This window comes from Ictalurus furcatus, chromosome 9 (assembly GCF_023375685.1).
Source record: "Ictalurus furcatus strain D&B chromosome 9, Billie_1.0, whole genome shotgun sequence".
Lineage (NCBI taxonomy): Eukaryota > Metazoa > Chordata > Actinopteri > Siluriformes > Ictaluridae > Ictalurus > Ictalurus furcatus.
This window is the reverse complement of record NC_071263.1, coordinates 5,347,501-5,360,522: the sequence shown is the minus strand read 5'-3', so window position 1 is coordinate 5,360,522 and position 13,022 is coordinate 5,347,501. Positions and strand designations below refer to the sequence as shown.

Genomic DNA, 13,022 nt, shown 5'->3' with positions numbered 1-13,022 from the left:
AAATTCAAATTTCTAAACCAAAGTAAACATTTAAGCCCAAGTCCTTTAGGTTCCGACCTGAATGGTCACTTTTACTTATCCATTCTGATGCCCTTGCATATCGTGCCATTATCATTTTTCTCTTCCTGATTTGAGAAGATATCCTGCTTGAATGTAGTACAATTTTATGTATTTAACTGTGTCAACTCAGATGCGCTAAAATCAAATGTTTCCCCAAAAACAGATGCTACAGAGCCCACTTCAGGTGGTAAGACTGGCTTGTATGCATCAGGATACAGGTTCTACACAGAGCTGTGGTTCATCATACTCATGGCCTTTGTGGGTTTGCTGCTCGTGGCTTTGTTGTTGGGACTGGTGCTACGCCGAGCCCTCAGAAAACCATCCTTCATCAGAGAGAGGACACCGCTTCAGCCACTGCAGAGGAGAAGCTCCAAATACCCACCCAGTGACTCATACCTGGTCAGAGGACACGTATACCACTTAATCTGTTTAGTTGTAGCATTAAGTTATTGCACACACTCTTAAATTCTGCAAACAAATTTATATAAATGTCGCGTCCTTGTATAAGTTTTTATAATATATGCCATAGTGTGTAGCGCAGTCTAGTGGCAATAGGCATATAGACAACTTTCACCTATCTCTCAGCTGTGCTGATCATGTAGTTTTGCTGTTTATTTCAATTCATCTTTCACCAACTAACATAAGCAAATTTCAGTGTTAATTAGGATAATGCAAAAATTATACTCTCCTGCGGGGCAAAAAAAGTCTTATAGTAGTAGTTGAGGGGGTCACGGTGGCTTAGTGGTTAGCATGTTTGCCTCGTACCTCCAGGGTTGGAGGTTCAATTCCTACCTCCACCCTTTGTGCACACAGTTTGCATGTTCTCCCTGTGCTTTGGGGGTTTCCTCTGGGTACACCCGTTTCCGCCCCCAGTCCAAAAACTAGGCTGTGTTCTAGGCTGATTGATTGATTTCCAAATTGTGAATGGGTGTGTAAGTGTGTGTATGTTTGTGCCCCGTGATGGGTTGGCACCCCGTCCAGGGTGTCCCCCGCTGTGTGCCCCAAGTGCACTGGGATAGGCTCCAGGCTCCCCATGACCCTGTGTAGGATAAGTGCTACAGAAAAGAGATGAATGGATGGACTAGTAGTAGTAGTTGATGTACAACCGTGAAAGAGCCAAAGAATGCATCTGATAAATATTACTCTAAGGAAATAAAAGCAAGGGGGGGAAACCAATTTAAATAGAACCAGCATTATCTAGCACCACAGCAAAACCGTTATCAGAACTGGCCTTGTAGGCAGCTAAGGAAGCATTGTGAATATTGGGAACACTGGGAAGAGTTTTTGTGAAAATGTACTTAATGACCAGGTTCAGCTGTGCATTATGAGGAGGCCACACAAATCCTTACAAATTCTTGCACACTGATATTAGTATTAAAATTATTGACTCATTTTGAGTCATGAATCCTGTACACTCACTAACCACTATAATAGGAACACCTGTACCCCTGATCATTCCTGCAATTATCAAATTCATGTGGCAGCAGCGCAATGCATAAAATCATGCAAATACATGTTCAGAGCATCCATTAACGTTCACATCAAACTTCAGAATATGTGTGTGTGGGGGGAGGGGGCGGGGGGTCTTCTCCAGCATGCAACAGTTGATGAGTGAGGTCAGGGGAGAATGACCAGACTGGTTTGAACTGGCAGGAAAGCTATGGTAACTCAATAATCATTCTTTACATCCGTGGTAAACAGAAAAGTATCTCAGCATGCACAAAATGTCCAGCCTTGAGGTGGATGGGCTATAACAGCAGAAGACCACATAGTCCTGTCAGGCCAAGACCTGGAATCTGAGGCTACACTGGACACAGGCACACCTAAACAGGACGTGTGAAGACTAGAAAAATGTGATTCTGCCACATCATTGGCTAAAGGGGTGATTGCATGATTGAGCTGGGGTAGGTTTTCCTATTAAAGTGGCTGGTGAATGTACTGATACCACCTTCCAGTACTGATACTGCCTACCAGCTGCCTTCCACTCTTTCACTCTTTTTTCCCCCCATGTACCTGCACCAAATGACCACAAGAGGGTGTTAGTCTGCAATTATTTTCTCTTGCTAATGCTGCCAGCTTGTGGATATGCAACAGAAAGCAATAAACGATACAAGATCTCTGTAAACATGACTTAAATTAACTGCTAGATCTTTTCCCCTTTCTGGAAACTTTAGTGCTTCTCATCATCTCTGAATGCCTTTCTATTTTCCTCCTGCTGTTATTGGGTGCTCTTGGCGCCGCAGGGGCCCTGCTCTGAGCTGTGCTCTAACCATGCCTCCACTGCTCTCCTTCAGTCTGATGGAGGAATGGTAAGCACTTATTGTCCACTCCCTCTCTCTCTGTCTCTCTGTTTCTCTCTCTTCTCACAGCTCACTCTCTCCTCACAGTTTGACAATGTGCCGGACTCGTCCAGCAGTGTAACCTTAAAGGGCTTTACCATGCACACCGAGGTACAGCATACGGCTTGTGGAGAGCGGAATGTGTGTTTGGTTGTTTTGGCCTTTTTTTTTCAGCCTGCATTTTAGTGTCTTTATATATGAAACAGCATAGTTTTTCTCCTTTCTATAATTTTCAGTTTCAATACATTTTTTTCCCCTTTTACTGTCTTCCAGCTGAAATGCTGCTATGCAGTGCAGTTGAGAACAAAAGTTTGCATACCCATACTTAAAAACAATGACATTTAATGTTTCACAAGCTCAAAGCAATCATCTTTCTTACCAGCTCTGTCCGAGGTTTAACTCTCGTAACGGTTATTTTTCTGACCCCATTGATTTCTGACTACTCTCAGAAGCTTTTAACAAGGTCGAACTGGTCACGTTACACGTGAACGCATTGTCGAAATGAATCGAGACGAAATTGCTGGAGTTGAATAAGATCTTAATGATTTTATTTACTCCTTCAGCCACACCCCCGTTCGTTCCCATATACACCAAGCTCCACCCCAGAACTGATTCAGCTAGAGTTAGTATGCTAACTAGAGTAATAAACTCTAGTATTAGTATAGACAGACCACTCAGATGTTTAAAGGTCAAGTTATAGCACGCAAAATTCGGCTCATAACGATTTATGAAGATGTTCACAGGTGTCTTTGCTGCCCTTTTTTCTTTGCAGTAAGCTCTCATGAGCTCTAAGCTCTGGTATTAGTGTGTTAGTATTGTTAGCTAAAAGATTCGGCTGCTTGAAAGTCAATTTATAACACTATAAACACACAAACTTCGACTCATAACGATTTATGAGAACGCTTTTTTTCTTAATGATGAAAAACGTATCTAGTTGATTTGTTATGTAAAGGCAGCCATTCAAATAATTTAAAGCTTTATACAGGTTGTGTTTATATAGCAGTGCTGGTGCATCTTTCTTCATCCCCTTCACCAGTAATAAATGACTCCATTATGGAAAAGCACTGGCAGTGTTTATGTTGGTTTTATTGTGTTTCTTGTCATTAAGTTGTTTTTTTTCCTGAAGAAGAGAGTAATTTTTTTTGCACGGAGATGAACGATCTGTCTGCGAATTGAGATTGAGATTGTTGGTGAGTGGAAGAGCCTTTGGGGAATGCCTACCAAGAGGCTCATCCAAACACAAACAAGCATTCTGGACCATAAGGCAGTTTTCCAGATGGGTTTTCTCAGCCATGAGTTTACACATGGAGTAAACCTTCGGTTCTTTTTTTTTTTTTTTTTTTTTTAAATCATTTTCTACATATTTTCCAGATTATTTGAACTAAATAAAATCAGGTATTGCACCTTTTACAGTTAAAGTCTGTTAGAAACATTAATGTGGGACATTCAAATAAATGAACTAGAGGGTGCCAGTGAATTAATGTAACTGCTCGTTTGAGACTCGGCTGCTGTAACACTTTTCAGTGTTGAAACGCTATTAAATGAACCTAGAATTCTATAGTTTAGATAAACTTTTTGCCTTTTTCCTGCCAAAAACCAAGAGGGATGCAAACTTTGGCACTCAAACTGTCACGTGTGGTATTGGCTTGATTGAAGAACTGCCCTTGATTTGCAAATTAAGCAGCACAGATGGTTTTGTAAACATAAAAACGACAGTCCGAAGACAGATTCCTGATTGTTTATACGTAGTACACGGGCTTGTTGACTTAGATTTGATTTGATTTAGTCGAAAAGCAGCAACTTTTCCCCCAGATATACCCTGATAAAACCCTGTTGTGCTGCTTCGATCTACGGTTAACACTGCTAATCTCGTTTACTTCCTTGTCTCTTTAAGTTGTTGACTCTCTGTTCTTATCTGTTCACTTTTGCATGGTTATGACGTGCTGGGTTTGGTAGTTTTTCTCTGCCTATGAATAAGTTGGAAGAAATTTTTGCCACCAGTTTGTGTGTATTTCTCAGGGTCTGACTGATACAAAGCTCGGCGTCAACAATCGCGGCTACCAGAGCACCCTATCCATGCTGCGTGTTCCCAGTCAGAGCCAGCTTAGCCATGCCTACTCCCAGAATTCCCTGCACCGCAGCGTTAGTCAGCTAATCGACACGCAGGATAAGAAATCTCTGGCAGGTCTGACGTGGGACACAGAGTTGCAGGGCACTGATAGTGGCATGGTGAGATGTGTGTGTGTTGATGTGATGCACAGATGTTATGCTTGGTCTTTACTGTGTATTGCATTGTGGTCACCATAACATTGTGTCTTCTTTTTTGCAGTATGTTGGCGACGAGGAGCTTGCAGACTCTCTTAAGGGCTTCAGCTCAGTGAAGAAAGAGCACGCAGTCTTTACAGACACACACCTGTAGAGCTTTCTTTCTCTCGATCGGTCATTCCCCCCACACACACACACACACACACACACACACCCCCACACCCCCTCAAAGACTAAATCCACTATTAATCATGGAATTTTTGTTCTTCATATTGCCCCTTTAAGAATTAGAGATACATTAGAGGTACACATTCAGTATATATGGCAGCTACCTCTTTAAGTAGTTTAAGTATTGCTTCTTAATAAGGAAACCTTAACTCCTATTATTTTACATGCCGTGTTTCCATTAGCGTAAGAGGCTAAACCTCAGTATGGCACAGAAACTGGAACATTTTAAACGTAATATATCAAATGATTCCTGTCCTTCTGTCTTTCGTAGTTTTTATTAAATACAAAATGGAGTCACTTCGCTCACAGACCTGATAAATGCACCAGCTAGAGTCATACAATTAAAACATAACTCCTCGAGCAGGGCCTTCTGTCTCACTTCAACGTGTCGATCCTTCATTTCATAATGGGAAATGTTACGTCCCTGTACATCCCAAATTAATCCGGCTACCCATTATTTTGGCTAATTTGTCATTAAGTCTTGAAGCCTAAATTTGTATATATATACAATTTTATATGATTTTAATAACATTAAAACCACTGATTATCTTGGTACAATGGCACCCTTCAAGGGGTGAGATATATTAGCCAGCAAGTAACAGTCAGTTTTCGAAGTTGACGTGTTGGAAGCAGGAAAAATGGGCAAGCGTAAGGATCTGAGCGACTTTGACAAGGGCCAAATTGTGATGGCTAGACGACTGGGTCAGAGCATCTCCAAAACAACGGGTCTTGTGGGGTGTTCCCAGTATGCAGTGGTTAATACCTACCAAAAGTGGTTCAAGGAAGGACAACCGGTGAACCTGCGACAGGGTCATGGGTGCCCAAGGCTCACTGATGCATGTGGGGACCGAAGGCTAGCCCGTCTGGTTGGATCTCACAGAAGAACACAAACTGCTGAAAATGTTCATGCTGGCTCTGATAGAAAGGCTCCAGAATTCAAGAGAATGGGAAATTATTATTATTTAATGTTATTAAATTATTCCAACCTTTCCACTCAAACACAAGCGGAGGAAGTATTTTTAATAATTAATAGAATTTTCTCTTAAACATTCTCATAAACCTGCAAGAAAATGTATGTTTGAAATAATATATATATGATTGAAATAATACTATACAGCGACCCCGTATGTTTAAGCACAAACATATCACACCTTGCCTCTTTTCCCTGAAGACTGTAGTGCATTCTGAACCCTGTTTAATCTCAGAACTTTAGAGACAGATATACACATATATACACACACATCCAATCATCAATAGACTATCGGCTAGGCAGGACTGTAACAATCCATCACACGCTGCTGGTCTTCTTCCCCCACATCCATCACAGAAGTCATTTCTGATTCTGTATATGTGTATTTATAGGATGCTAGTAATGGAAACATAGCTAGTGTGACTCTGTGCCTACTGAATAGAGCAATATAGTAGAAAGAATTGTGACAGTGCCAACCAAACAGTAAGTATTTTACTGTATCATGTTGAAATCTGTTGTCTTTATAATATTCCATGTGGATTTTTAGATGCATGTGTTTTCATAGGGGTTGTTTTAAACCTATACATTATAGCAATACGGAGATCCTAAGAGTAACATCCTGTTCAATGTCCCCGTTACAACAATTATCAAATACTTTCGGTTGCTCTTTTGAGATTTGTAAAGAGATTATCAGTATTATTTATTGAGTAATTTATATATTTTTTTGTACAAATAAGATTGTACTTTAACATCCTTTCATGTTCATTTATAAACCTTTTTTTTTTTTTAATGTCGGGTATATGTCATGTGTTAGAAGGAAGCGTTTACATGCTAGTTGTGTTGGTAAACTTGCTGTATTAAAATCACAACTCAGAAAGCATTCTTATATTTTGTTGTTATTTCTTTATTGTAAGCGAAAGTACAAACGATTTCAAGTCAGTCCTGTACCTTAATTAGTATTACATGTTAACTGCTCTTGAACTCCTTTGACTAAAATATATTTCCCGTTTCACGCGGACACGCCTCGCTCGTTTAATTCGTTCAGCGTTCATTAAGGTGCAGAATGTAACTTGGATACACCAGTAGCTTCTAACAGCCTTCGTTCGAGCAAACGTATGCTTTTATACTTCAATAGAATTAGTCGATTTAAACTGTGACATAAGATTTTATCTTTTGTCAGTCAGAACAAGAGGTTAGTATGATGACATAGTCATGATGTATAGTTGCTAATCCCAGAAAAGTGTTGTTATAGATAAAGAGGAAAACACTCAATCAACTATACAATCAATTATTCTACTGTCATTTCACTCTTTAGTAACTAAGTTAGGCTTGTTATGTCCATGTAAAGTATGCTACTGTGATCATTAAACGGCGGCAGCAGCAACAACATAGTGTTATATATATATATATATATATATATTAGTACAAACGAGTAAGTTTGAATGCATGTTAAGAAAAAGAAAAAGAAAAAAGCTAACACCAAGAACGGGACAGAAAATTAATTCCATCCAATTCAAATGTCAATAAACAGATTAACTGTGTGCTGCCTGCCTGTAAATACCTAACGATTCATTTAAAACACAAATCACCTAGCCTTGCCGTATTATGCATATACTCCAACATTTCTTTCATTGAAATAGGTCCAGTGGGCATTAAATATTTTTAATAAACCTTTGTTATATTTCAAATGCAAACATGTAATACACCTTAATAATATATAGATCTGCATAATGGCTTACGATTCAAAGTATTTATCATATGCCACATCAACAGCTATATCCTGTACATTTCACTTTGAGAGTTAAAGCTGTAAACATAGCCGGGTAATGCCTAAGCAGAAAGTGACAGCGCTTTCTTTCAGTAAGTATAATTACTGTAGCTTAACAGTTGTTACTGTGTGTGTATGTATGTATGTATGTATGCGCACACACACACACACACAGAGTGAGAGCATACTTCATCAATCACAGCTGTAATACACTAAGTGCAAATACAATAATTAGCTTTATATATTGTAATATATATTCTTTTCTCTCTTTTTTTTTTTTTTTTACAGCATAGGCATATTATAGCCATATAATGTTAACAAGTTACCTATTCATACATATACTTTAACAGATTCCACTTTAATGAGTACCAATTGCATAAAAGAGAAAAAGCATGTTTGTAGGCAGTCTGTAAAACTGGCTTGGGAAATGTTTTTTTCCAAAAAAAAAAAAAAAACCTCATGAGTAAATATTTTGTATCAGAATTAATATTCAGAATATAATAATACACCAAACCCCTTAGAGCTCTGTATCCCCGCACGGTCAGTCTACCAGCAGTGCAAAATTAAACATTAGTGGACACTAAAATATTTATGCATCAGCCTGGTTTTCTGACTTAAACTGAACGGAACTGACATGCTTAATGCTTGTTTAATCTTTTTTTAAAAAAAACAAAAAAAAAACAAAACAAAAAAAAAACAAAAAAACATGGCTACACCTCTATAAAAGTCTCAGGAACATTTTAAAACAGGGTTTGGTACTAAGTGAACCTGTTTCACTGAACATTGTCCCTCTTTGTGAACTATCCAACCCAAAAAACAACCCAAAAGGGGGAAAAATTTAATAAGCTCATAAGGAAAAAGGCACCTGCAAATGTTTGAGATTATTCCCTTCTTAAAATGTGAAAAAGAGCAAAATAAAGTGCGACTGCTTTACAGAAAAGAAGTGAACACTATGAAAGTTAGTTAGTTCCGAGTTAGTTCACTGTAGTGACATTACTTTCGCCTTGTCGTTCCTGTCCGAACCTTTACAGGGATTAGAATATTAACCGACACTAAAGTGCTTGAGAAGTGGGTAAGAAGTTACATACAGCATATATTAAATATTCATTTAGTTGTTAAACTTGCTGCTTTTATAGATCTCTATCTATGCTTTTCTCACCAGAGACACTCCTTCAGGGATGTGTTTATGTTTACGTTTATGGTAATACTGCTTCAGTATGTATTTGTTTGTAGATATACACTGTTTTAGTGTTCAGAGTGGTCACTCACTCATGTCTAGGGCTCTGCGGTGCCGTGGCGAAGTGGACACTTTAGTCGGAGACGGCGAGGCAGTGCTGGACGAGTCACTGCCTCCTGCCTCACTCCCCACAGACACCGAGCTCAGCTGAGGGACTGGAGGTGCCTTCTTTCGGCCTGGGAAGTTCCCGTCGAGCGTTCCTCTCCTCCTGCCCTCCGCTCTGCACTCAGAGGTGCCTTCATCAGAGGAGTGTGCCCTGCGGCGAGGGTCTCTGGGGCTTTCTGTAGTGCTCGCTGGACTCTCTGAGCTCCTCTTGTCGCCGTTGCTGTCGTCGTCAGTGCCGCTGCAATGCCCACCGTGTTCCCTCAGGACTTTGGCCAGGTTGAGTGTGTGGAAGTCTGGATAGCTGCTGAAGCTCTCTGTGCGACGGGCACGTGCCAGCAGTGGGCTCTCCCGGTATGGACGTACAGCGCCATATGTGGCAGTCTCTGCCAAGAGTTCTTGTGCCTGCAGCTGGAGGCTGAAGGAAAGAATATTATCTTAGAAAAAAAATTTGAAGGTGATTTCAGTGAGGTCCCCCCCCCCCCCCGCCCCAGGTGTATTATCTCATTTTAATCTATTTTAATCTATTGTTAATCATTATTACTTTAGAGTTTAAGTGCATGTGGTTATTCAGACCTCAGGATTAACTATAGACTTAAGTGCTCCTCAGGCAAGCGTACGTAATGACTCTGCAACATCCACTCTGGTGAAAATCTGCATTCATTACACCACCACTTCCTCATTTGCATATTATTCTGCTAGTCTATTAGAACCGTGTACATTTACATGACACTGTATTTAAATGTACTGTATATACACCTGCAGGTGATTTGAACAGCCTCAGTTGTCTGAAGAGTATTAAAAATGGGTCTCACTGCTCTAAGACCCCTGACTGAACAGGGTTTGGTTTACGGTGTGGCAGTGAGACTGACCTGGAGCAGGACTCTCGAAGTCGGCTGTGGTGCAGTACCGAAGGGGCAGGACTAATGTTGGGTGTGGCACAGCGTGATGTACTCAAATCACATTGATCAAGCAACTTTAGAAACTCCTCCTCTGTGGGCCCCCCCACTTCTTGAGAAGAAGGAAAAAAACAAAAAAAACAAAACACACAACAAAGTAATTCAATTTAGTGTAACTGCAACCATGTACAGCGAATAAAACGAATGTTTGAATTATGTCGCACCAGCATCACGTTTGCTTTTGCTATCGTTCTTGTTCGCCGTGTCCATGGCCGTGGTTAGATCCCACATCTGAATGCTGCCATTCGCATGGCCGGTGAAGAGGTAACGACGTGGCCGGGAGCCCATACGACTGGAACCCTCACACTCGCGCACTGTGAAACACGTGATGGTGGTGCCGTCCACTGATTGCACCTCGCAAATCCTTTGGTTGAATTCATTCATTCAGTCATTATTAGCAGACACAGTGACCATGTAGTTTCCTCAGCACTCATTCATCAAACGTTGCATTACAACAAGCACCCGTATAAATTCATCACTTACAGAGGTTGACCGATCGATCGGTTTCGCTGATTAATCGGCAACGATAAACGATTGCTGTAACTATCGGGTTGTCTGCAAAAATCCACATAGATAGTTTTCCCTGGTTGTGTTAGTTCCAGGAGCGGCTCACATGGGTCCGCCTTCATTATATGGCATGAGAGCGGCCTCTAGAGGTTATCGCTGACAAATTTTGTTGTGTTATTTAAAGTTTTTTTTTTCCATTTTGGATGTCTCTGTTTGGATGCATATCTTTTATTTATTTTAATATTTATTTATTTATTTTAAGTACAGTACATTTTCATGGTACAGTCAGTAATAAAGTTTATTTTTGTAATAAAAGTTCAGCAGTATTTTACTTTGAGTGTTATGATTTCATTCGGTATGAATTTTTTAACAAAAACTACCGGTAGATCCATGGGTCATCGGCAGGTACCGCCCAATTAGTTATCAGGATCTGTAAAATCCACTGATCGGTCGATCTCTAGCGATTTACATTCCATATACATATGACGTGATATAATTTTTTTTGTCTGCGCATACCTCTTTCCAGTGGAGGAGAGACGCACAAAGAGTTTGTTGGTTATCGGAATGACCTTCTGAATGAATACTTGTTGGTCGTCTCTCTCTCCGAATGGGCCTGTATGGAAATAAATAGACAAGCTCATTTCTGTACCGTTTGTACAAACGTACCAAGGCTAGGTCTAGGTGTACGCTAGGTCTCCTCTGGGTTTCTTGAAGACAAGGTCCTTTAAGGATTGTCGTTGCCTCCTGCCACTCACCTATGTCGTTGCCAGAGGAGTAACTGCTGTGGCTCTCGGTCTCCTCCAGCGAGATGATCTTGAAGGAAGCCAGCGGTGTGGATCCAGGCTGAGTGGAGATCATGCCTCTAAAGCGAGTCACTGTCCACGTCCTCACATGGTTATTGTCAGCACACACTGCAACACAAAAAATCATAGAATCATTTCTTTTCACCCCCCCATTCATAATCTTCTTCAATCAGGAAATGGCCAAACTACTACTTTTTTTTTTTTTGCAGTCTCATTCACACACATCCACAGACACCCAAGTGTCAACAAGAGAAGGATATTTTCCATAACAACGTTACCTGACACGAGGTGTTTCTCAGACAGCATGATCTTAGTGACAGGGCTGCGGTGGACTGTGAACGTCTGAAACAGTTGAGGCCCAGATCCAACCGTCTCCGGATGCTGTACTATCACACGCACTGCGCCTGAACTAGTACCGTACGCAATCTCGATCCAGTTTCCGCTCACGCCTACAAAGAAAATGAACCCCATAACCAACCTTCAGTTCAACATGTAAAAGAAGATTTAACTGGGTATTTAATTAAACTGTTAAGTATGAAGGAGAGTGCGTTGTGAAGAACAGTAGATGGTAAAAAGGGCGGACGTGTTCGTTCTCAGGTTCATGCAGGTCACCTACTGGTTTTAGGTGTTAAATAGACACTGAGGGCTGTGATGGCATCATTTGAAGGGTCGTGATAGAGCTCGGTCACCAGGAGGTCATTGTCCTTCATTCTCAGTGGGAACTTCTGCATGTCTGAAAAATTTCCATGCAAACAAAAACAAAACAAAACAAAAAAAAAAACAGACGAAAAGAAGAAAATTTCCCCTTTTGATCTTGCAGATTAATTTACGTCCTATCTATTCTACAATTACTGTTTTCATTGTTGACAACTGAACAACGTTGAATCTCTTTTTATATAAAAGTGTGCATCATAACTAAACTATATGGCCCATCTGGGTTACTTCATGTGGTTTCTGTTTTTATAGTATTATTCTTGCATAGATACCCATACATGTGCTCTCAAAAAGGAGGCGAAGGGTTGAGATCACTTTTCTTGCAGAAGATTACCTACATGCCTTGAAGAGTGCAGCTGTTAACTCAGCTCATATGTCTGTGGCTTGGTTACTTACCGATGTAGTAAATGGAGCCATTATTGCATCCGAGAAGAAGAAAGGATCCGGCGGTGTCGCAGCTGGTGATGGGCACAACATCCTGCACCTACACGACAAAGACAGTGTGTTATCACGATACAGCACCTTGACATGAGAACGCATAAATGTTCACAATAATATAGAACTTAAAGCTGTCATATGCTTCAGTCGTCTGGACTCAATCCAAGGCTCGTCGTATTCAGATCCGTTTTCAATTGAAATCGATCAAACGTTATCAACAGATTGATAAATAAATTAAATAAATGACATGACCGAAGACTCTCATCTCAAACGGTTTTAAACTGTTTCGTTTTTATGATTAACAAAATGTTTAACTCGCACACTTAGGTGCACTTTTCTGGCCACAAACTTCAGGATCTAGAAGGTTCCAATAGGATTCGTTCCAAGTACATACACTTCTGTGCAATGATTTGGTTAGTGAGAGTCATATGTGTTTGTTGATGAGCTGCGGGGAAAAAAGGTGCGCTTGATCATCTACCATGTCAGTCAAATTTCCTCGTTCTGTAAAAGTACTCAGTTCTTGGCCGATTCATTCATGAAACTTACCAGACTCTTGCTGAATGAAGCTTGAATGAAGTCTGGCTTGACAGAGCAACTCTTGAAGTGTTATGACATGTTATTGTATTAAACAC

General features: G+C 40.4%; 2 protein-coding genes across 3 annotated transcripts in view; one reads left to right on the top strand and one right to left on the bottom strand.

The window, feature by feature from the left end:
* The window catches only part of ush2a (Usher syndrome 2A (autosomal recessive, mild)), a 224,186-nt gene extending 219,057 nt beyond the window's left edge, over positions 1 to 5,129 (top strand). The window contains exons 69-71 of the mRNA XM_053632826.1: positions 224 to 459; positions 4,419 to 4,628; positions 4,729 to 5,129. Coding sequence (XP_053488801.1) covers positions 224 to 459; positions 4,419 to 4,628; positions 4,729 to 4,818 — 536 coding nt within the window. The 3' untranslated portion in view covers positions 4,819 to 5,129. The remainder of the gene's footprint in view (positions 1 to 223; positions 460 to 4,418; positions 4,629 to 4,728) is intronic.
* kctd3 (potassium channel tetramerization domain containing 3) overlaps positions 5,109 to 13,022 on the bottom strand; it is a 16,159-nt gene continuing 8,245 nt past the window's right edge. The window contains exons 11-19 of one of the 2 annotated variants that reach the window (XM_053633040.1): positions 12,349 to 12,436; positions 11,855 to 11,971; positions 11,517 to 11,687; positions 11,191 to 11,346; positions 10,952 to 11,048; positions 10,093 to 10,292; positions 9,842 to 9,980; positions 8,900 to 9,387; positions 5,109 to 5,819 (exon numbers count right to left, since the gene is read on the bottom strand). In XM_053633040.1, the coding sequence (XP_053489015.1) occupies positions 5,797 to 5,819; positions 8,900 to 9,387; positions 9,842 to 9,980; positions 10,093 to 10,292; positions 10,952 to 11,048; positions 11,191 to 11,346; positions 11,517 to 11,687; positions 11,855 to 11,971; positions 12,349 to 12,436 (1,479 nt within the window). In that variant the 3' untranslated portion in view covers positions 5,109 to 5,796. Of the gene's footprint in view, positions 5,820 to 7,508; positions 9,388 to 9,841; positions 9,981 to 10,092; positions 10,293 to 10,951; positions 11,049 to 11,190; positions 11,347 to 11,516; positions 11,688 to 11,854; positions 11,972 to 12,348; positions 12,437 to 13,022 lie in introns of those variants that run through there. The other variant, XM_053633041.1, reaches the window with a different exon arrangement.